At 44.8% G+C, this 25,223-nt stretch overlaps 1 protein-coding gene across 2 annotated transcripts in view; it reads left to right on the top strand.

Annotated features, from left to right (window-relative positions):
* The window catches only part of LOC120937998 (trichoplein keratin filament binding), a 42,941-nt gene extending 22,806 nt beyond the window's left edge, over positions 1-20,135 (top strand). For both annotated transcript variants that reach the window (XM_040351607.1, XM_040351618.1), the window contains exons 8-13: positions 6,520-6,586; positions 9,592-9,764; positions 14,383-14,464; positions 16,854-17,039; positions 18,415-18,558; positions 19,661-20,135. In XM_040351607.1, coding sequence (XP_040207541.1) covers positions 6,520-6,586; positions 9,592-9,764; positions 14,383-14,464; positions 16,854-17,039; positions 18,415-18,558; positions 19,661-19,693 — 685 coding nt within the window. In that variant the 3' untranslated portion in view covers positions 19,694-20,135. The remainder of the gene's footprint in view (positions 1-6,519; positions 6,587-9,591; positions 9,765-14,382; positions 14,465-16,853; positions 17,040-18,414; positions 18,559-19,660) is intronic.
* The last annotated feature ends 5,088 nt before the right edge of the window (positions 20,136-25,223 follow it).

Here is a 25,223-nt window from a genome sequence, read left to right as displayed (position 1 = left end):
CTTTTTTTTACAGGCCAGAGCGCCTGGGAGACTCCGCTCCCCGAGCTACCCGTTCGGCGACGGTAGTAGCCGGGCTCCCCCTTCCATACATCCGGGGTTCCGGGTGCTATAGGCGGGCGAGGTGTGCTCAGTGGGGCCACAAGCAGCAGCGGATGTCCGGCGGCCGCGCGCGCGATTCGCGCCATTCTGTTTACAGCGCGGGCGCCGGCCGATGCGTCATTTCCGGCGCGCCGGCCAGGAAGGGGCGGAGCGGGAGCTGGTGCCGATTTCCGCTTCCGGTCCGGCGCAACGGCGCTATAGGTCTCCGGAAGCCGGTCAGTGAAGCCACGGGTGAAGCGCTGGTATTCTGCGATGGAGACAGCAGAAAACCCAGCGGTGGGGACAGGCACAGGCACCAGCAAGACCTCTGCGGGAAGCAGCGCAGTGAGTGTTTTTTCTTCCTTATGAGTTCTGCCTTTTCCTTTTTTTGCTGTCAGGTGGATGGTCAGTCTCTAAATCATTTTTTCCCCCCCAGTGGCTTGGGGGCCTGTCTGGGCACTGGTTGGTCTTTATTTTCCTAGTGCACCTATTATGGGGATCCATAAGTGTGAACAGGGTTCCTCACTAAGGTCTCCCTGCCTTCTCTTCCCTGTTTTTTCCCTTGCAGGCTAAGTCTGACACTAGAAGGAGATGTCCATCATGTAAAACTAAGATGAGTGACAGCTGGAAGAAGGCACTTTGTAAACCATGCATTGATTCTTTGATACAGGAGGAGTCAGCCGCTATGCGGGATGAACTGATCTCCTCAGCAAAGAAAGAACTACTGTCCACATTTCAGTCCTTACGTGAGTCATTAGTTCCGCCTCCCACCCCTCTAGCCTCCACTTCCCAATCCTCTCAGGATTCAGTGTCAGTACCGGAACTGATTTTGGGAACAGTCGAAGCAGGTCCCAGGGAAGGGGGCTCTCAGGTACCAGACAGCGAGGACTCAGAGGAGTCAGAAGGGGAGTCTGTGGGGCACCCCTCAAAATTTAAACTATCCCTGGAGGAAGTGGACGGCTTAATCAGGGCCATCCATTTAACTCTAGGCCTGAGTGAGGGAAAAAAGGGATCTAACCTTGCATGACCGCATGTATGCGGGTCTGGGTGAGTCAAAAGGGCGGGTCATTCCGGTCCATTCAGTAATTTCTGAGACCATAGTTAGAGAATGGCAGGACCCAGAGAAAAAACCCTTTTTCCCTAAAGCACATAAGAGGCGCTTTCCCTTTGAGGAAGATCAAACAGCAGTTTGGAATAAAGTCCCAAAACTTGATGCGGCTTTTTCGCAAGTATCTAGGTCCACGGACCTGGCCTTTGAGGACATGGGTGTCCTAAAGGACCCCATGGATAAGCGCATGGATCTCCTCCTCAAAAGATCTTGGCAGTCAATCATGAATGGTTTAAAGCCCGCCATGGCCACAACCTGTGTGGCCCGGAATCTAGAGTTCTGGACAAATCAGCTGAAGAATCATATTTCGTCTGATTCGTCGAAAGAGGAGATTCTGGAATCTTTTTCTACTCTGACCGCGGCAATAGCCTACATTGCGGATGCCTCAGTGGAGGCCATTAAAATGTCAGCAAGGTCAGCGGCCCTGGCAAATTCGGCCAGGAGAGCGCTTTGGCTGAAAACCTGGCCAGGGGATGCGGCATCAAAGAACAAACTTTGCGGTATCCCTTGCTCAGGAGATCTCCTATTTGGTCCAGACCTAGATAGTATCCTGGACAGGACCGCAGATAGGAAGAAATCTTTCCCGGTCAAAAGGAAAAGGCAGCCCCCTAGACGTTTTTTTCGTCAGCAAAGGGCACAAGATAAGGGCAACAAACCCCAAGGGGACAGGAGAGGTTGAGCACAGAAAGCCAAAGAAAAAAAGGGAATCCTTTTCAATCCTCCTGCACAGCCCCAAAAAACGCAATGACTCGGCGTCCCGGGTTGGCGGAAGATTACAAAAATTTCTTCCGCGATGGTCAGAGATAACCACCAATCAGTACATTCTGACCACCCTGTCCCGGGGTTACGAGATAGAGTTTTCAGAAACCCCACCCCAAAGATTTCTGGTGACAAATTTCCCAAAGGATCCAGCAAAATCCCTGGCCATGAAATCCTCTTTAAGGGAGTTGAGGCAGCAGGGGGTAATAATAGAGGTACCTCAGGCAGAGCAAGGCCTGGGTTTCTACTCCCATATTTTCCTGGTAAGGAAACCAACAGGAAAATTCAGGATGATCCTAAACCTGAAACCCTTAAACAGATCAGTCAGGTACAGAAGGTTCAAAATGGACTCTATTTTTTCGGTCCGGAATCTATTGACGCCAGGTTGCTTCATGGTGTCAATAGATTTGAGGGATGCCTACCTGCACATCCCGATCTCTCCGCGATCCCAAAGATACCTCAGGTTTGCGGTAAGGAGAGGGGGGATAGTTCAGCACCTGCAATACAGGGCTCTGCCTTTCGGGCTCTCATCCTCACCCCGGGTATTTACCAAGGTGATGGCGGAAGCCTTGGCCCCGCTGCGGCTGCAGGGAGTAGCAGTGGTTCCATATCTAGACGACCTGCTATTTTTTGCCCTGTCAAGGGAAAAACTACTGATAGACTTGGCCACGGCTCAAACTCACCTGGAGTCCCTGGGGTGGATCCTGAACCTTCAGAAATCCTCATTGGTACCTGCTCAGGATATTCTGTTTCTAGGATTTCAGGTGAACTCTCTGAGCCAAAGTATTTTTCTACCCCAAGAAAAAAAGATCAAGGTCCACGAGACAATCTCTCGACTTCAGTCCAATCAACCCATATCCATAAGGCAAATAATGGCAGCGTAAGGACTATTGACCTCAACCATGCCTGCAATCCAGTGGGCAAGGCTGCACTTTCGGTGCCTACAAAGTTTTCTGTTAAGGTCATGGGATCACAACCTCAATTCCCTGGACAATCTAGTAAAGATTCCATCTCGGGTAAAAAGATCCCTATATTGGTGGAAGGACCAGAGGGTTCTCTCGAGAGGTCTGGAGTGGTCCTTTCCGGTGGGGGAAAGGATAACGACAGATGCCAGTGCCTGGGGATGGGGAGCCCATTTGGGAAAGAACTTTGTTCAGGGCCGATGGTCAAAGGAGGAGTCAGCTCGATCCTCGAACTGGAGGGAGTTGAGAGCAGTCTCATTAGCTCTAGAGAGGTTTGCTCCGGATCTACTAGACCAACATGTCCAGGTGTTGACGGACAACGCTACGGCCGTAGCGTATCTGAACAGGCAGGGGGGCACCAGAAGCAAGCCCCTGCTGATGTTGGCCGAAAGCACTCTGTTATGGGCAGAAAGAAATCTGCGATCCCTCTCGGCGGTACACCTGAAGGGATCCCTGAATGGGGTGGCAGATTTTCTGAGCAGGCGTCAGGTTCGGGAGTCGGAGTGGTCTCTAAACCCCGAAGTCTTCGCAGAAATAGTCAGCAAGTGGGGTCAACCAGAGGTGGACTTATTTGCTTCGAGAGAAAACTCCCAGGTACCTCTGTTTTTTTCTCTAAACAGACTGGAGGGCTCTTTAGGGGTAGATGCCCTGGCGCATCCCTGGGGATTTCGCCTCTGCTTCGCTTTCCCCCCGTTCCAACTGATTCCACTAGTCCTGAGAAAGATTCAGAAGGAGGGAGTCCCAGTAATCCTGATTGCTCCGTATTGGCCCAAGAGACCATGGTTCTCAACACTCCTAGGCATGGCTACAAGACCATGTTGGCACCTACCTTGCAGGTCAGATCTTCTGAGTCAGGGTCCAGTGTGTCATCCGGACGTATTCAGGCTCTCCCTTTCAGCTTGGTTTCTGAAAGAAAGATCCTAGAGGATAAGGGGTTTTCAGATCGGTTAGTGTCTACCCTATTAAATAGCAGGAAGAAGGTCACAAGAGCCATCTATGCTAAGGTTTGGAGAGTATTTACGTCCTGGTGTCACACTGCTAACATGGAACCTAGCAGCCTGAAGGCCATCCTAGAATTTTTGCAAAACGGAGCAGATATGGGGTTAGCGGTCAGCACTCTAAAAGTGCAAGTATCCGCCTTAGCAGTCTTCCTAGAAAGATCAATAGCCTCCGAACCGTTGGTATCAAGGTTCTTTAGAGCCCTCTCGAGGGCCAGGCCGCCACAGGTCAAGTGTTTCCCGAAGTGGGATTTGTCAATTGTTTTGAAAGCTTTAGCTGAAAAGCCTTTTGAACCTTTGTGTGATGCTTCTCTTAGAGATGCTACCTTGAAGGTTCTTTTTCTGGTCGCTATCACCTCAGCTCGTAGGGTGAGCGAACTACAGGCCCTGTCAATAAGGGAACCGTATTTTTCTTTATTTTCGGATAGGGTTGTGCTTAGAACAGACCCAAAATTCTTACCAAAGGTAGCCTCAGCAGCCAATCGCGCTCAAGAGATTGTACTACCTACGTTTTGTTCAAACCCCTCGGGGGGAAAAAGAATCGTTTTTTCACATGTTAGATGTGAGAAGGGCTCTGTTATGCTACCTTAAAATAACAGAGTCCTTCAGACACTCAGATTCACTATTTGTTTTGTTTGGGGGCAAAAGAAGGGGCCATCCAGCCTCAAAGGGCACGATAGCCAGATGGTTAAAGCTAGCCGTCAGGGAGGCCTATTTGCATGCAAAGATTGTCCCACCAGATGGGATCTGTGCCCATTCTACACGAGCGCTTGCGACCTCATGGGCAGAAAGAGCTGGTGCCACCCTGGAACAAATCTGCAGGGCGGCGACGTGGTCAAGCTTTAACACGTTTGTACGGCATTATAGATTGGACCTTATTTCTGCCAAGGACCAAGCATTTGGCAGGAAGGTCCTACAAGCTGTTGTCCCGCCCTAAGGTGGTAAGTCTCTGGTATCCTCTCGAGGTGCTGTCCTGAAAGACGCTCTGGGAAAAAGCAAGTTAGGCTTACCGGTAACTTGTTTTCCAGAAGTCTTTCAGGACAGCAGCAACCCGCCCGTTTGAGATACTTGTTAAATGTGCCATGCTGTGACTAACCTATGTGTTTATATGTTCCAGCCGGGGCCGGAGGTTTCTCGGTAACAACTGAAGTGTGCTGGGAGGAGCCTCCCTTTAAAGTTTGAAGTGAAGGTGTTTCCTGTTGGAGAGGGAGGAGTCACTATCTCTCGAGGTGCTGTCCTGAAAGACTTCTGGAAAACAAGTTACCGGTAAGCCTAACTTGCTTTTTCCAGCCAGTGTCTGCTTGGCTGGTGCGGTCATTTTACCCGTAGGATCACGACACGCTTGGGACACACAGTCATACACACAGATATACATATATATACTGGGCCAATTTGAACAAGATACAATTTTACCTACCAGCATGTCTTTGGAGTGTAGGAGGAAACCGGAGTACCCAGAGGAAACCCACGCAGGCACAGGGAGAACATGCAAACTCCAGGCAGATGGTGTCGTGGTCAGGATTCGAACCAGCAACCCTTTTGCTGCTAGGCGAAAGTGCTACTCACTACACCACTGTGCTGCCCCTATTAATGTGCTATCTCTATTACGAACGCTACTTTTACCGATGGTGCGCTCCAGTCTCATACTTTATTTTGAGCATGTTTCTCGTCGTAAACCAGCTCGACGAGAAACACGACAAGGAAATTGAGACTCCTGACGAGAAAAAAGAGAGCATGTTCTGTTTTTTTCTCGTCGAGATCCACGACAGTTTTCTCGACGAAAAACATACACACGATTGTGAGGAAAACGGTCGTGTGTACGAGGGCTTAGTGGTTAAAATTTTCCTCATTTACACACCAAAGTGTATTCCTTTTGAACTAAAGGACAAATCGTTACAATTAAGGATGAACTCCGGCGTGTTCGCATAGAATACGTGCAGAGCCCGCCAGGAAGTCGGCACCCGCACTGCGCTAATCACAGCCAGGCAGACATTTCCCGATCTCTGCAGCCGAGCATCGGATAATGTCTCCCTGGCTGTGATTAGCGCAGCGCGGGTGCCGACTTCCTGGCGGGCTCTGCACGTGTTCTATGCGAACACGCCGGAGCTCATCCTTCGTTACAATGTTTAGACTTGGTTCCACTGCTAAAGAATGTTGTGATACTTGGCAGACTGCCCCTTTTTTTTTTTCTTTCTTTTGAGGGCTGTTGGCTTCAGCAGGGCAGAGAGAATTCTCTGCATAGAAAGAATCGGGAAATACTTTGTAAAGATCGCAAGGGAGAACAAATTGCCATAACAATTCTTAACGATTAATCGCGCAGCTCTGTGTGCTAGTATGCATTGCGCAGGTGACGTCACCGACTGCTGCTCCCTTGAATATCTCCTAAACGGTGCACATTTAGGAGTCAATCATTTAACCTACAGGTACGTTTTATTATAAGCTTACCTGTAGGTAAAAATAGAAATACTGCCTTTACTACCACTTTAACTTGTTATGAGAATGTATAGCAATGGGCTATCGAATTGTCTTGTAGGTTGACTAATACACTGTTTTATTCAGTAAAATAAGAAACTAAAGACCAGAATAACTTATTTATATGATATTTATTTCTTAGTCATTTCTTGAGTCGTCAGTATACAGCTCAGATGAAGAGGAGAGCCCAGATGGTACAAGAAGAACTGGTAAGACATATACTTTATATACTTAGAAAATAAACAAGCTCAACCTTTAAGCTCCGTATCTTGCTTGCACAGTCAAGGGCTGTATAACGGCCTGGACCCAGCTTTTCAGCAAGCTAACCTGATTGGATTAGCCAAGGAAAGGCCTCCATTATAGAGCTCACTAAGTATCTATGGTGCAGCATAACCATTGTAAAGCAGTTGGGGTGTTATATGGCATGAAGTAACTATAGACAGCATTTTGTAAAAAAAATATTTTTTATTAAATGTGAACTCCAGAAATTATCTGTTTTTTAAACTTACATTGTGCCTGTTTGGTTACATGTAATTATCCATGTGTCCTATCCAGAGGGACATTGGGGATGCTGAAATTGTAACTAACTACTGTAATAGCCTATGATACATTTCAGTCAGCTGTCCTGCTCTCGGTGCTCCTAGAGTCACTCGCTGTCTTCACGCTGAACACAGGAAGTCACTTGCACCTCTGCCTCCACCATTCAACAATCATCTTGTTTTTTTTTTTCAATGAGTACAGGATTTTCTCAGTAGCCCCCTGGATGTGAAAGGGGAATAATTATGCCAAGCTGGCCCTGTTTAAAAAAACAGATCATTTCTGGAGTTCAACTTTAAATGATATATTGATAAAAAGAAGCCTCTTAAAAGCGGTGTTCCAGCCACATTTTTTATTTTCTTTTAAAAAGTCGGCAGCTAGAAACACTTACCTGTCCGGGGAGCCCGCGATGTCGGCCCCCCAAGGCCGATCCGTCCATCGGATCGGGTGCCAGCGCCGCCATTCCAACTAAGGGAAACCGGCAGTGGAGGCTTGTGGCTTCACTGCCACTAAAGACCCACCTACTGCGCATGTGCGAGTTGCGCGGTGCTTTGTGAATGGCCAGCTTGTCTTCTGGGACACACACAGGTCCCAGAAAACACCGGAGGAGCTCGCCGCAAAAGAGGACGTGACATCATGGGCCGCGGCCCGGCTGGATCGGAAGTAGACTTGGTACTTTCAAAAAGGTAAGTAAGAAAAAAAAAATGTAATATTCAAAAACTAGGTTTTGCGAGGTGGGTCTTTAGTTTAAGACCACCTCTCAAAAATGGATGGAACTCCGCTTTAAAATCCTTTTATGAAGGCTCAAAGAAAAATGGTGTTCATTATGATATTCTTAAAATGTATTAACATAAGTACTCCATATGTAGATGCTTTTGTTAATTATGCATGTTTATTGGAACAAAGTCAAACTTCTCAAGCAATAAAGCAGCGTTCTGCCAAAAAAAAATAATATTAAAAGTCAGCAGCTACAAATACTGCAGCTGCTGACTTTTATTATATGGACACTTACCTGTCCTGGGCGCCCACGATGTCCTCACCCAAAGCCGATCTGTCCCTCTGCTCTGGAAGCGCCGCCATCTTCGGTATGGGAATCGGGAAGTGAAGCGCATGCACAAGTCACGCTGCGCGATCCCACTGGTCCCTGCTGTCTTCTGGGACCTGTGTGTATCCCAGAAGACAGCGAGGGGGATGGAGTAGGAGCCGGACGTGGCGTAGGTCACATCGGTGATCTATGCCTGGAAGTGGGAGCAAATACCTGGATTTCAAAATCGGAAGTTCCATTTTTGGGTGAAACTCCGCTTTAAGAAAAAAGGGTTACCCAGCGCATGACAATGAGAAAGCTTGTATGGTAATTCAGCTTTATTTTGTCCTTTTTATAGTTGGAATTTGTCCATATATGCTTTAAAAATTGTTGAGGTGCAAGCCATCCCCAGAGCGTATCCAGAGTACTCTGTGAGGAATGCAAGAAAGAGAAGGGAGGCGCACCTAAGTGCAATATTAAAAAGTTATTTTTAAGAGCGTTTATGTACTTATACATTTGTCTTTGTTTCTTTATAAAAAGGTTCCCAATCTGCATAGGCATGCTTGAGAAGTTTGAAAGAGAAGGAGGGAGCCGCACCTAAGTGCAATATTATAGGGTTATTTCAATAGCGCAAACATAAATGCACTTACAGGGAAGACATCACAGGCATATCTATCATATAGGGGGGAGTCCTTCTAGAAGGAGCTGTATCCTCAGAGCGCGTAGCCTTGTTTCCTGTACTTCTCACATCGAGGTCCGCCCACCGGGTGACGTAATTTCCCCCCCGTGCGGTCCACACCAGGCAGCCAGGATCCCCTGCACTTCCTGCCTTGGAATTGCCATCCTGTGCAGGCAAAAAACACAGCCGAACGATGGGAAAACCAGATTGTTGGCACCCCTCGGGGAGGACTCCCTATATAACAGATATGCCTGTGATGTCTTCTTCCCTGTAAGCGCATTTATGTTTGCGCGATTAAAATAACCTTCTAATATTGCACTTAGGTGCGCCTCCTTCTCTTTCAAACCTTTCAAGCATGCCTATGCAGATTGGAGAAACCTTGTTATAAAGAAACCAAGACAAATGTATAAGTACATGTTTTGTACAAACATTCTGTGAAACTTAATTGCCTGCAGTAACACATATAGACCTCGTCATATGGACCACATCATCAATATAGGAGTACTAAGTACCATGATACAATAACCAGAAAACCTATGTAGGCATTTAGTCGCCTGTTCTCTAGGAATGGTGTCAGTTTGAGAAGCAATTGTGGAAGGAGGTAAGGGTACGATGGTAAAATATCAACCATGGAGGATGTTATCCTTGTTGATTGAGGGGGACCAGAGTTGCGACTACAGTTGGGATTTTTTTTATGCTGTGTGCTTTTCGAGACAGGGAATGGCCAAAGGCTCTGTTTTGTATTTTTCTAAAACTAATAAAAACAACTTAAAAAAAAAAAATCAATCATGGAGAACTTTATTTCAAATGACCCCCATTGCCCCCCCATCTCCAAATGGCAAATATAACGTTATTAACTGCTGCCAAATCTGCCCCTTACACTTATACGCAGTTGGGTAGAAAGTGCCATTTGATTATGTGCGTTTTGTACCATGACCATATCTTTGATTGTAGAATTTGTTCTGTCATTGCAGGAAATGGACATGAAAATCCTCTCTGCCCTGATAAGTAAGGAGGATGATGAGCAACGTCTGCGATCGGCTAGAAGGGAGCAAGCTGCAGCTGACGCAGCATGGATGAAACGCGTTATTGAGGAACAGCTTCGTCTGGAGAGACAGCGGGAGGCAGAGATAGATACTATGTTTAGGTGAAACTGATCAATTCCTTCCAAAATCTGAAACCAATAGCAAAACACTGGCTTTTAGTCTTGAAAAAATTATTATTCTCTGCAGCAAAATTTTATAATGCTATATTAGTTTTTGGCATGGGGGGAAAAAATGCTCTGATGCCAAACCTTAACTAAATACTTAGTGACCACAACAACCCCCACCTTAAAGCCCACCTATTATTTAGAATACATATGCAGATAAAGGCTTCTTACTTTACTGATCTGCATTCCTTGTTACAGGTCTTGCATACTTTAAACCACTTCAGCACCGGAAGAATTTACCCCCTTCCTGACCAGAGCACTTTTTGCGATACGGCACTGCGTCACTTTAACTGACAGTGGATCCCTGTCATGTCACTAGGCAGAACAGGGAAATGCCTTGTATACATATCCATACTTATACCATATCCCTGTTCTGCCTCTCGGTCTCACGATCGCGGGCTGTTGGCGAACATAGAGTTTGCGGGATCAGCGGGCACGCTCCCACAGCGTGCACCCGCAAGGCGGCAAATTTAAAGGATGTACCTGTACGCCCATTTGCCCACCTGTGCCATTCTGCCAACGTATATCTGTGTGTGACGGTAAGTGGTTACAAGTGTGTTCTGACTCCAGCGCTATTATAATGCTTGTTACAAACATTCCAATCTGTTTTTCCAATCTTATTTACATTTACTAACAACTTTTATAGTTTAAGGGCCTGCCTGATGGTTATTGGTAATTCTAAAGAAGATTGTCCAGTCAGATGGGAATGTGTTGTGCCAACATAATAATTAATGTTGGCTGTACTTGAAACTATAGACTGGCTCTGACCATTACCATCCCAATGCAAAGACAAGGTGAATGGCCTTGTATCCTAAAGCATCAGGTCACACCGACATGCTGCATTGGTGTGCACTGAAAAAAATAAAGGAAGTGCATTTTTGCTCTGCACACTGCGTTCTGATGCTGTATGAGTTACAGTGCTTTGCAGCGAAAGCTAGAAGCATTGAGTTGCACAAAAGGTCATAAAAATGTCCCCCTCTGCATGTTAGGAATGCATTGTATAGGCACAACAGAGGAAGTTCAAACCACATGCCAGCGTATGCATGCTATGTGAACAAGTCCTGAATTCTTACCCCCGGGAAATATAGTTAGGCTGGGTTCACACTACGATTTTCAGCCGCATACGATTTCAGTATTGAAAACGTACGGGCCCTTAGACAATGCATTGCAAATCGTATGCACTCAGATGCATCCGGGTGCGTACGATTTGCTGGCAAAACGTTTTTTAACAGTACGCAAAACCGTGTTCAACCACGGTTTTGCGGCCGTTTTTGAAACCGTATGGCAAACGCATACGTTTTTTTTAAACATTAAAGTCAATGGAAAACGCACATATGTGCGGTTCCATACGTTTACGTCCGTTTCAGCCGCATACGTTTTTTCATATAAATCGTATGCGGCTGACGGACGGGAAAATCGTAGTGTGAACCCAGCCTAACATAAACTCCCCCACTTTGGGGAAAATGATTGGAAAAATGACTGGAGCCTACATCTGTAATCTCTAGGTAAGTGACAGGTCCTCAGGCATACATCATTTCATGTATAACAATCACAATATTAAAAATATCCCCTAACACGGAATGCAGTGCAAAGCATTGTCAAGCAGCTGTGACCTCCCCAATCCATGTAAAAGCTCTGATCACAGCTCGCCATAATTATACAGTAATCCTCTCACGTTATCTGTTCTGTACTCACTGATAAATATAGCTCTAATGACATTTAAGTATCAGAGATTCATGTCTTTTGGTTACTGTAGTAACACACATTAAGCCTTTTGTTATGTGTATTCCTCAGGCCATAACATTTAACAAAAACGTTAGTTTTGAGACATGCAAAATACTGTAAAAACTACTTTTTCCAACCTGCACCAGAAGGTGACATTTAGTGAACAGAAGCTTGAATGTGATTGGTGGCTGTGGGCTCTAACCTGGAGCTGAGGAGCAGATATCTTCTCAAGGATGACAAGTACGGAGATATTTGCATGTGTACAGTCCATATGAACTGCGCATCTCTGCAAACCCCAGGTAAGGAAGTGACAGCCTCAGCCCAGGGCTCCAGCCAGGCCACGCCCCCAGTGTGAGTGAAACACGTTGGTGGTATGGCCTGGAGGGGAGCCTGTATTGAGGCTGTTACAGTTTCTTACCTGGGGTTTTGCAGAGATGTGCGGCTCATGTGGACATTTTCTGCCCTGTACATTGCTGTCTGGATCTGGGACAGGCTCTGTCCTAGCCTGCACTCACAGTGGTCAGCTTTGATTGGGATTCCTGCAGCCAGAGCGGCATCTACAATTTCGGTTTTGGATATTTGCATGTGCTCATGCAACTTCAGCCAATTCTTGATGACGGTTGTAAATGCTGCTTGCACATATTGTGTGCAACCAGCAGGTGCTGTCGGCGGCAGCTATCAGATTTGTACAACAATGACAGGTGCTGCTGTTTGCATGCAGCCGTTCATCTAACAGTTATATATTAATATAAAAATAAAGAGAACTCCCGCGCTGTCTATGGGCCTACTCTGAGATACTAAACTGGGGGGGCACTGCTGCAGACACCTATGGATCTAATCCTAAAAGACAAGTGACAAATGTGAAAGTAATGGTGACTGCGATGTGATACAGAGAGAAAGAACAGGGTGAAGGGTCTAGATACTATACCCCCTATGTGGACGATAAAACATAAGTAACCAAGGTCTATAATGTGTACAGTGATGCCATCAGGCAATAAACTAATACAATGTGTCATAAGTGAACTCTTCTTATGCATCCAGTGATAAACAATACTAAATGTGTGAAATCAAACAGTAGAAAACACATGTGTAATCATCCAAAAAAGGAAAAAATGTAAATAAAAGTCCTGTGAATCCAATAATGGATAGTCCCAAAGCAAAATGGTGTAAAAATCCAAAAGAGTGTGTGAATCGATGAAAAAAAAAGATGATAGTGAAGGATAATGAATCACACAATAAGTTCCCAAAATACTGAGTGTCTAATAAGTGCCGTCACCAATTACGACATACAGTGCTGAGCAGAACCTGCAGTGTGAGACACCTCAGTGCTAACAAGCAGCTCACCTCACTGCCGACGATATACACTGGAAGAGGTGATTGCAACCTTATGGAGATATCCTTGTAGTGGTTAATTAGTTCTCAGTAGCAGGTGGGCAGTGACATGGAAAAAATGAAATGGGGAAAGTTCATCGTATAACTCTATTGGAGTCCGGTGTGGAGCAATGACTAATCATACAGTTATGCACTCACTCTGTAAAGAGAGGAGCACGGGCATCAATCCACGAACGCCAAGTTCATCAGTCCCAGCTGTATGTTTTGGTCCACTCCGGAGTCCCAGGTACAGGTCCCCAATATCAAATTGAATGGCGGTATTAATGGAAAAAATAGGGAACGCTCATAGCATAAACCCGTAAGAAGGCATGTTTGATAATACGATAGATAACAATAAAACTCACATTTAAAACGGGTAAACGATAAAATCCACGAGCGCCAAGCTCGTCTCCTGCCGTCAAACTGATGGTAAACCCTCCATCCTTTTTCTCTCTGTTTCACAGTGCAGTCACTATTACTTTCACAATTATATATTAGTACCCCTGGACGCAGTCACTTTATGCCCAGTGTCAGAGTTTTTGCCGCACAGAATCTGGCAGCAGATGGTGTCCAGAGGCGGCATATAGAAATGGGGAAATCTCTGCTCCTAATATAAAAAATGTCAGTCCTTGGAATTCTCCATAATGTAAAATAAATACTGTACATTATAGAGCAAACCTCTAAAATGTCCAAGACATGTGTGCAGGCATAGTAATGCAAGCTCGAAGACTTGACTAGTAGAAATACATGATTGATATTAGAAACTGCTGGGTGGTGTCACTGCCCCGGTCTACCAGATCTGAAATATCAGTCCAGGGTGGGCTGACTTCAGAATGGAAAATCCCTTCAACTGGGACGGAGACTGTAAAAAATAAAATAAAAAAATAAATACAAGCTTGACAGTGGCTTTAACTCTTTACCACTCAATCTAAAACAAAATCGTTTTTTGGCTGGATTCGGGGCTGCTGATAGGGGTAAAAAAACGGTCCTCTTGTAGGGGGCCCGAGCACACAGGGGGGCCCACACGGAAGGAGGGATTAGTGATGGGCGACAATTGCAGAACTCTTCCTCCAGCAGCTGAAAGTTGGTCTCTCCCCCTCTCCCTACTCCCAGATTTTATCTGCTGGAAAAGAGACATTAGTCCCTCACTAATTCTCTCTCCCTGTGCCCAGCCTGTATATATTTTTTTTCATCTCATCTTCATTTTTTTTTATTAACTCCGTTTTATCTTTTTGATGTAGCAGGAGTCCTGTGAGTTATGTTGTATTTGTGTCTGCTAATAATGATTTTATTGTATTTTTAGTGAAATATATTATTTACTTTGGTAGTCTGTACAGGGCCCCGCAATTTCTATCAGCAGCCCTGGTTGGAGTTGGGCTTTAAAGGCCTGTTGTTGGAAACCAATGCAATTGTACTAAGTATGTTTTCTGTGCCTGCTAACACTCAACTTACTCTGCAGAGAAGAAGCCAGACAAGTGTGGGAGAAAAGAGAGGCTGAATGGGAAAGGGAGCGCAACGCAAGAAATCGACTCATGAAAGAGGTAGCTGAAGCCATAGTTTATGTTGTTTGCAAAAGGATAGTATACTACTAGATACACTAAACCAATTCTGCCACAGGAGCTATTCTACCCAATTTTACAGAGTTTAACTCTGTTTAATTCTGTAGCAGCATGCCTTGTCACTTTTACATAGATTATAATGGCTATTGGTGACCAGAGCAGTAAAATGAATAAATACAAATTGCCAGATTACAGAGGGGTGTAACTACACACAGTATGTATCTCTACATTCTAGAGAACGTTGGCTCTATAACCTCCACCTCAAAGTTGAGTGCCAGGCTGTGATTAAAAACGCACATAAATGCGGCTCTGTATTAATATATGCATCCTTAAAGTGCTACTAAAGGGTTCCCATTTTTAAATAACAAACATGTCATACTTGCCTCCAATGTGCAGTTTGTTCTGCACAGGGTGGCCCCGATCATCCTCTGGGGTACCACCGCGGCTCCTCCCCGCATTAGATAACCCCCTCTTTGAAGCACTCTCCTGAGGGGGTTAGCTTGCGGGCGGGCTCCCGAGTCATTCATTGGGCGTCCATAGCATAGAGTGTATGACTTGGCCCCGGCGCTGCGTCATTGGATTTGATTGACAGCAGCAGGAGCCAATGGTTGCGCTGCTATCAATCTATCCAACCAAGAACCCGAGAAGCCGCAGCAGAGAGAGCGACGGGGGGGACGCGCTAAAGAAAATTCAGGGCTCAGGTAAGTGAAACGGGGGTGCTGGGGGTGGGGTCGGACACTGAAGATTCACAACCCCTTCAAGGCTCCGTTCACATCTAGGCGTTGCTATTTTACAGGCATTTTTTAGGGTGTTTTGCACAGGCATTTTGAAGTTTAAAGGTCACCAATGTAAAAGCAGTAAAACGCCTGTAATCTTCCAAAAAAAGAAGCGTGTGTGCTTTTTCGAGCGACAGGCGTTTTCCTTTAGGTGACAGAACTCTCATTTGTGAACAGGGGCCCTTGAAAGTAATGAGATTTGTCTTGTTGGGCTTTTTTATAGCTGAGGCTTAGGCCCCTTTCACATTGAGGCGGTTTTCATGCGGTACAGCGCTAAAAATAGCGCTGCTATACCGCTTGAAAAAACCTGCCCTGTAGTGTTCAATGTGAAAGCCCGAAGGCTTTCACATTGAAGCGGTGCGCTAGCAGGAGCGCTCCAAAAGTCCTGCTAGCCGCATCTTTACCGCGGTATAGGAGCGGTGTGTTCATCGCTCCTATACCGCGCCTTCCCATTGAAATCAATGGGAAAGCGCGGTATTAACCCTTTTTCGGCCACTAGCGGGGGTTAAAACCTCACTGCTAGCGCCCGAATATCGCGGTAAATACGACGGTATAGCCGCGCTACAAATAGCGCGGCTATACCATCACCTCGGCTCCACGCCTCAATGTGAAAGAGGCTTTAGAGCAGAAAAACGCCTAGGTATGAATGGAGCTCTGTTCTAAAACAGTAACTGACCACAGCACACTAACTGCACTGGCAGGGAAAATATAAATGATTTAGTAAATGCTTTTAGCTAGCAATCTAAGGCCCAGATTCACAGCCGATATACGCCGTCGTATCTCTGCGTTGCGCCGTCGTATCTATGCGACTGATTCTTAGAATCAGTTGCGCATAGATATCCATTAGATCCGACAGGCGTAAGTCTCTTACGCCGTCGGATCTAAACTGCAGTTTTTTTTGACCGCTAGGTGGCGCTTCCGTCGAATTCCGCGTCGAGTATGCAAATTAGCTAGATACGCGAATTCCAGAACGTACGCGCGGCCGACGCAGTAAAGTTACGACGTTTACATTAGGCTTTTCCCGGCGTAAAGTTGCCCCTGCTATATGAGGTGCAGCTAATGTTTAAGTATGGCCGTCGTTACCGCGTCAAAATTTTAAACAGTTACGTCGCTTGTGTAAGTCGTCCGTGAATGGGGCTGGACGTCATTTACGTTCACGTCGAAACCAATGACGTCCTTGCGACTTCATTTGGAGCAATGCACACTGGGATATTTTACGGACGGCACATGCGCAGTTCGTTCGGCACGGGGATGCGCTTGATTTAAATGATACACGCCCCCTACCCGCCGAATTTGAATTCCGCCGGGTGATTTACGCTACGCCGCCGCAACTTAAAGAGCAAGTGCTTTGAGAATACAGCACTTGCCCGTGTAAGTTGCGGAGGCGTAACGTAAATCAGATACGTTACGCCCGCACAATTTTGCGCGGCTGTGCGTGAATCTGCCCCTAAGTCACTAAGCATCTACAGTATTCTAGAATGTACTGGCCCACTTCTGCTGCTGGGTACAATAGCAGTCAAACGATTCCCTATGGCTATACTTGCACCCTTGGGATTGATTATAGTAGAAATTAATCTTTATTTTTCTTTTACCAGGTTTTATATGGAAGACAGCTACAGATTAAGGAGCAGATAGACCAGAATAGACAAGCTCAGAGGGAATCTTTACAGTCTCGTGAAGAACTTATCAGAGAATTGGAAGAAGTTAGACAGCTGACCTCTAGAGCGAAGAAAGAGGATGAGGAGCAGAAGACTGCACGGAAGCTGGAGCTGGAGACACAGGTAACTTAGAGAGGAACTTCACTCTACAAATTTAGGACCATGTCTTCACCCAACTCCTTTTTTTTGGGGGGGCCCCCTTCCTCTGTCACCATTGTCCTCTAGGCTCAAGCAGCCCCCTGGGAGACCTCCATCACACATTCAAAGAGGCCATGGGTGCCTATTAACACAGCAGCCAGGTGACAGAGGGACAGAGCTGTATAGGATCATTGGGGGCCAGGCTGCCTGAATCTGGAAAAGGCAGTCAGCTGAGGAGGTCTAAGATGGTGGCACGCAACGCTGGATCCACCGAACAGGTGAGTATACATTTTAAAGAGAACCCAGCATACCGGTTAAGGGGGGCGGCACTGGAAAAATGTGGGGTGGGGTGACGTTTCTCTTTAATGTGTACAATTAAAACCATGGTTTCCAAAAAATAGCCTTGTCTGTTGGGCTACAAAACTCCACCTATACTTAGCCCTCTCTATCCCACTCTACATGCATACATTAAACTCTTTCCCAGCAAAACAATGCTTTCCCTCCCAAGAGCCTGACAATGCACTGCATATAGGGAAAGGGGCAATTAAACAATGTATTTCAGGGGGTGTGCCCAAGTCAGCAGGGACTCAAATTCGAACAGCTGTCCCTGCAAAAGGTGGGAGCAGTTTCTAACTACAGGAACAAGGTATAAGAACAAATGCGGAGGTAGTTTTAGGGCTAAAAATCAGTAATGCCTAGGCATGTATTCTAACTGTTGCCCAGGCCCTTTGAAGATCTTCTGACTGAGGGTGGCCATAAATTAGCAAATTTGTCACAAATTATGGCAAATTGAAAGATTTGGCTGCCCTTGAGGCACTGATCTGCTGCAATCTTTGAACAATCTTTTAATGTAATGGATCATGAAAATAATAATTCCTTTCCTGTAGAGCAGGGGTTTCCAAAAATTTAAAACAAAGGGTCCATTTACTGTCCTTTAAACCTTAAGGGGGGGTGGCGGGCAGACTGGCCAGTGGGAGAAGACAAGTTGCTGACATCAGTGGTAAAAAAAAAGAAAAAAATGCCCCATCGTTGGCGTCATTGGGAGAACATGTGCCTCACCATTGTTGTCAGTGGGCAGAATTTTGCCCCATCGGTGGCATCAGTGGGAGGAATTATGCCTCGTTGTTGGGGTCGGTGGGGGTGGGAATTATGCCTCATTGTTGGTGTCAGTGGCCAGATAAAAGAAAGCAAGGGGCTGTAGAGAAAAGAGACTCTTCAGTTATTGTGAGCTGGCGTTTGACATACCAGAAGGCTCTAAATATGGTGAATGTAGCTAATCCTTGGAGGTACTTGAAAAGAAAACAGTTGTTCCGAGTTCGTTTTGCTCTTTTCCCACTACCTGTTAAATTACATTTTGTAGATTTCTGAACGCCGTTTGAAAGAAATGGAAGAGATGCTGCGTTTGGAAGAGGAAGAACAAGAGGAGAAGTTGGCAGAAGAAAAAGATGATGATTTAGTAGAACAGGAGGCAGAAATACTGACACAAAGAGGTTATCAGAAAAAGGTAACTGGTCCTCTAACATAACCTTTCTTCTTTGTACACAGTATAAATGGAAGCAAGTTCTTTACCAGTATGTGGTGATGGTAACACAGATATGAAATTCAGATCTTTAACCTCTTGCTAGCCATCAAATGACGGCCGCCGGGCACCCACGATTGCACGGTAAAAGAGCAGGACCGTAGATCAGTGTGTGTATACAGATCTAGGTTCTGTCAGGTGAGAGGAGACCGATGGTGTGTTCCCAGTATAGAGGAACACTGATCGGTCTCCTCCCCTTGTGAGTCCCCTCCCCTACCATTAGAATCACTCCCTAGGGAACATTTAACCCCTTGATCGCCCCCTAGTGTTAACCCCTTTTCTCACAAAGTAATAAAACATTTGGATCAACATAACAGCTAGGAGGATAGAATTAAAAAAAATCCAGAAATGGCAGCTTGCATATTTTATCAGTACAAATTTCCATTATGTTCATTTTAAGACGATTTTTGCTTAAAATGGAGCTAAAGTTTCCGCTAGCTTCCTTGCTGTGGCTGACTGCTTTGGCCAGTCTTCTTCTGGATTTATAGTCCTATACACATATCTTCACTGTTATTGGTTTTAAGTAGGGTTGTCCCGGTACCGATACCAAGCATTTGCCCGAGTACTCTTTTTTATATCTTTTTTTTTGGGGGATTTTTATTATAGCAAAAAGTAAAAAATATTGATATTTTTTTCAAAATTGTTGCTCTATTTTTGTTTATAGCGCAAAAAATAAAAACCACAGAGGTGATCAAATACCACCAAAAGAAAGCTATATTTGTGGGAAAAAAAGGACGCCAATTTTGTTTGGGAGCCACGTCGCACGACCGCGCAATTGTTAAAGCGACGCAGTGCCGAATCGCAAAAAGGGGCAAGGTCCTTAACCTGCATATTGGTCCGGGTCTTAAGTGGTTAACAAATAGAGCCCAGTGGGGTTCTAGCCATTTCTCTTACCTAATGGTAGGAAAATCAAAGTGAACCTTTAATACATTCTCCACGCTAGCATTTCTAAATGTGTTCATGTGTATACCGGGCATAGATGGGTGGGGACTCTAATGTATTTAATATCTTATCTTCTGTTCTACAGGTGTTTGGGCGCCCCAGACCTGCCTGGTCTTGACAGCAGGAAACTCGGAGCTTGACATGCCACTCAAAAACCATCGCAGTTGTCTGAGCCCAGGAAAAAACACATGTATTTTTGTTATAGGAACTCTTTGTAAATAGGTTTTTATTCGACTGTAAATAGGTTTGTGAACGATTATAAAAAAAATCTTATATGAGGGATACTTTTCCTTACCAAGCAATTTAAAATGTGCACTCTTGATAGGGACACCCAGGTAATATATATTGGTAGCTTAACCCCTCCCTGACAGGCATATGCATACATGGGGCGCCACTGTGTTTGCACTGTGAGTGTGCTGCACTCCAGCACAGAGATCGAGCTCTCACCGATAGTCCTGGGTCTCCTACTAATGATAGGAACTAGGAGGTCCAGTTCCCAATCACCTGATCACTGTGATAACCTGACTGTACAGCATGCCCCTGTGTTGTTTTCTCCCTTTAAATCAGTGGTTCTCAACCTGGGGGTCGAATGACAATTTGCCAGGGGTCCCCGAATCCTGGGCTGTTCCTGAAGCCTGCGCTGCTCTCCCAGCCTTTTCACGGCTGCCCAGCAGGGCTGTTCCTGGAGCCCGCCCACTCAGTTTACGCAGCCGCCCATTCAGTTCACAGCATGGTCGGGGGGCAGAGACTAGTGGTCAGAAGTCCCTACGACAGTTCTTAGATCAGAAGGTGACCTTGATCTAGAGCACCTAAGTTGGCTGATCAGAACTCTCCCCCAGCACTGCCACTCATCCCATTCTCCCCATCAAGGAGTAAGAAAAGGAGTAAAAATAGAAAATACATGGAAGGGAAAGGAAAAGAGGGGGAGGAGGGAGAAAGAATAAGAGAGAACAAGAGAGATGACAAAAAAAAAATTGAAGAAATTAGGATAGAGAGAGATAAAAGAAGAGAAAGAGTGGTACATCCTAAAATGTGCTATAAGGGGTTTTAATACTGTACAAGTGAAAGGGACTCGGGGAGCGCTAAATGTCCGTGGGTTAGGGGTGCAAATTACTCGTCTTGCCTTGGATGCTGACAACCCACGCTACGATTTTTTTTTTTTTTTTACTTTTGGGGGTCCCCACAACTTGGGAAAATTTATCAAGGGGTCACGGCCCTAGAAGGTTGAGAACCACTGCTTTAAATGAAGAAAAAGATATCTCCTTGAGGCTCCATTCACACCTGAGCATTGCAATTTACTGGTGTTTTTTCTGGCATTTTTGAAAGAGTTTTTGCAGCTTTTTACAAGCATTTTTAAAGCATTTTAGAAGCGTATTACAAGCACTTTACAGCTTCAGGCGTTTTTATATAGCCAATAGAAAGAACTAGGGGGAGGAGAGGCAGAGGAAATTAAAGATGCAGAGCAGCTATTTGAGCAGAAAACATTTGTAAAAAGCATTTCTATTGAAGTCTTGCACTGTGGCTGGTAATTCGCCAAAAAATAAGCTCATTTTTTTTTAATTTGTATTATTTTGTGCCAGTTTCTTTCATAATAATAATAATAAACAGTAGATATCTATTACCATTTTACCACCAAATGAAAGCTCAATGTGTCCTGCAAAAAAACAAGGTATAATCCACCTGAACACACTACATTGTAATGATATGTACAGTTTTACTAAGACATGTCAAAGTTGCAAAACTGTGTTCGGGTTTGTTTTACCCTTCGTCATGAAGGGGTTTAATAATGTTACAAAAAGGTAGAAACAAAATCATTACTAGAACTGAGTCCAAGAAATAGGTTTCTGGCTAAGTTATCACTTAAAGGGTAACTCCACTTTTGTGGGGAAAACAAATTAGCAAACAAGGAAAGAATAATCTAGCGTATGCAATTGCGACAAGTCATATTGCAATTGAATGTTATTAAAAATTACCTTTACTTTTTAATCTGCAGCCGCTGTAATTTTCTATAAATGCAATGCAATATGGTTACATGGAGTTGTTCTGTACAGAGTGTGTACTGACCACTCCTCAGAAACATCATTTCCTGTTTGTGTGATTGGCTCACCAATTTTCACAGAAGTCTGCCTAAGATACAAGTCAGATTTTAAGCATCCCTTGCAACAAAAATGAAATAGGAACACGTCTAAAGGGATGCAGGCCCAGCGGATTTCCTCATTGGTGGTGTGCAGCTGATAATTATAAAACCTCTCCCATCAGACCCACTCAATACAGAGGTACAAACAGTGATTTGTTCAGAATAACAAAATATAGAAATCTGCAACAAAGGGTGTTATCATTGCAATGTATGTATATCACCCAGAGGGGAATGTTTTTTTTTCCCTCAACAAAAGTGGAGTTACGCTTTAAGCAAAGAAAACACAGGAGCCACATTTTGCGCTTATTGGCGCACTAATGCCTTTAGGCTGGAGTTGAGATATAATGGTAAACATATAGGTGAAATAATGAATTGTATTAGTTGTTCTATGAGAATAAACTCCTTAGAATTTCCCTGTGCACGTTTATGCGTTTGTGAAATGCAGGCACATTTGTTTTGTTTTTGCACATTACTTGAATTAAAATGTTATTCTGTATACTGTGATGATTTGTATAAATGTACATGTATAAACCTAAATCTGTTTGTTAAACAAGATATTTATTTTAATGTGTTGGGAAATGCAAATGGGGACACCTATGTTCGTTGGTACCTGCAGCTAATGCCAAACACCAGCGGTTTCCTCTTAAAAACAAGACGTGAACTAAAAATTTAGATCTGCATCAAACAGTTAGGGAGGTATGAAAAAAACTCTAACTTATTCCAGGTACTAATTTACACTGAGGGGAAAAAGTATTTGATCCCCTGCTGATTTTGTACGTTTGCCCACTGACAAAGAAATAATCAGTCTATAATTTTAATGGTAGGTTTATTTTAACAGTGAGAGACAGAATAAGAAAAAAATGAATACATTAAAAACGCATTTCAAAAAAGTTATATGTTGATTTGCATTTTAATGAATGAAATAAGTATTTTACCATTTTGCAAAACATGACTTGGTAGTTGGCGGTAAAACCCTTGTTGGCAATCAGAGGTCAGGCGTTTCTTGTAGTTGGCCACCAGGTTTGCACACATCTCAGGAGGGATTTTGTTCCACTCCTCTTTGCAGATCCTCTCCAAGTCATTAGGTTTCAAGGCTGATGTTTGGTATTTCGAACCTTCAGTTCCCTCCACATATTTTCTATGGGATTAAGGTCTGGAGTCTAGCGAGGCCACTCCATGACCTTAATGTGCTTCTTCTTGAGCTACTCCTTTGTTGCCTTGACCGTGTGTTTTGGGTCATTGTCATGCTGGAATACCCATTCACGACCCATTTTCAATGCCTTGGCTGAGGGAAGGAGGTTTTCACCCAAGATTTGACAGTACATGGCCTTGTCAATCGTCCCTTTTGATCTGGTGATGTTGTCCTGCCCCCTTAGCAGAAAAACACCCCCAAAGCATGTTTCCACCTTCATGTTTGACAGGGGGGATAGTGTTCTTGGAGTCATAGGCAGCATTTTTACTTTTCAAAACACACTGAGTTGTAAACTTGTACCTGCTCTACTGTAGTTAAATCAATACAGCTAGGTCAAGGGCTATTTTAGCCTGTTTGAAAATGAGCAGCAACACGCTAATGGGGTTAACCTTATACTCTCCTCATCAGCCAGTGCCCTGTGATGTAATTGGTCTGACTAGCTTAATTTACAAAGCTGCCCCTTCCTGATCAAGTCTGAATACCACTGTCTAAAGCCGGCAATACATGGAGCAAATTTCTTTCTTGCAACCACAGAGTGTTGATGAGGAAATCCCTCCTGCCGAGCCATTGTCTTCTTGCAGCAAGGGAAGCCGTCCCCGCCAGCAATTATTACTAGCGACTATAGCAGCCGCTAGCAATAATTGCAGGTTAACTCCAGCAGGCTGGCTGTACCCAAGTTGATTGATTAACTTGGTACATTCAGCCTGCCCAAACATGGTTCGATTCTCGGACAGTTTCTGCTGAACTGGCTGAGATTTGTCTTGTGTATGGCCTGCCTAAGGAACTGCAGCGGGCCAATATTAAGGCAGACAAAGGTACATAAAAACCTGGAGTTAGACTTACTGGTAACTCATTTTCTAAGAGTCTTCCAGGACAGTCTCTGAGACCTAGAGCTCCTCCCTTCAGGACAGAAAACACTTACACAATCCAACATAAAAGGCAGTCCTCCAGGCCCCACACCTCAGTATCACCAAGGACCATAGGAAGGCACTAGAAGACAAAAAACAATCATCACAGCATGATATTATAGTGCCACAAATAACTTCAGGGGAAATCCCGGCTGTCCTGGAAGACTCTTAGAAAATGAATTTGTGGTAAGTCCAACTCCGATTTTCTCAAATTGTCTTCCAAGGCAGCCTCTGAGACTATGCACAAGAACTTACCCCTTAGGGCGGGGCCACCGCCTGGAGGACCTTGCATCCATACACCTGATCTTTGCTTATAAGCAGATCCAGTTGTTGGTGCAGCTACTCTACCTTTGCGAAGCACTATGTGGCAACTTTGCAAATTTGCTCTGGTGAGGTACCAGCTCTCTCTGCCCATGATACCGACAAGGCTCTGGTTGAGTGTGCATTGATGGAGGCAGAGTTTCTTGATGGCTATAATAATCAGCAATAGCTAATCTGATTCACCTAGCTATAGTGGACTAAGATGCCCCCCATGACCTCTGCGTGCACCTGAAAAAAAAATTATAAATAGGAATCTGACTTTCTAAATTCTTTAGAACTTTTAATATAAAACAAAAAACTTTGAACGTCTAACTGACTGAAAAATGTTCTCTTCCTCGTTTGCAAGAGAGGAATAAAATGTGGGATCTAATGAAAGGCTGAGGATGCCATCTGGAGAAACGCAGGATCTGTTTTGAGAATGACCCTATCCTCAAATATAGACAAGTATGGCCCCTATTAGAGAGAGCCTGCAACTCGCTGATCCTTTGGGCAGAAGGGATTGTTACCAAGAAAACAGTTTTTGGGGTTAGCCACTTTATGATGATTTAGGAACCAATGATAGATCCTGGGCTGGACAGGAAATAATTGCAGCTGGCTAGAATCTGGATAAAGCCTTAAAGAAATCTGACAAGAAAGGATCTTGCTGCAGAGAGGAAAACACTAAGGGCTGAGGCCTGCACCTTTAAGGTTCTTACAGAGAGTCCCTGGTCCGCACTGTCCTGAAAAAAATTGCAGGGATAATTGAGACTCCACTACCATGGTATGGCATTCAGGAGTTAAACCTTTTTCCATACTTTGGAGTAAATGGCCCTGGTACCGGGCTTGCGACAGTTAACTAAGGTTTTCATCACTTTTATGGGAAAACCCTGAGATTTTAGGGGCTGGTCCTCTACTTGAAGCCAAGTGGACCACATTTTAATGTCACCTGGGGGTGAAAAACTAGTCCCTGTGAGATCAAGTCCTCCCTCTCCGGGAGAAGGATCAGGGGAACACTGCAGGCAGGCTTTGCAACATAGAGAACCATGGCCTTTTTGGCCAAGATGAGGCATGTTTTTTCCGAGAGGAATTTCTGAAGTGATGCCGAAATCGG

This window comes from Rana temporaria, chromosome 1 (genome assembly GCF_905171775.1).
Source record: "Rana temporaria chromosome 1, aRanTem1.1, whole genome shotgun sequence".
NCBI lineage: Eukaryota > Metazoa > Chordata > Amphibia > Anura > Ranidae > Rana > Rana temporaria.
The sequence above is the reverse complement of the archived record's forward strand: the minus strand, read 5'-3'. Positions and strand labels throughout refer to the sequence as shown.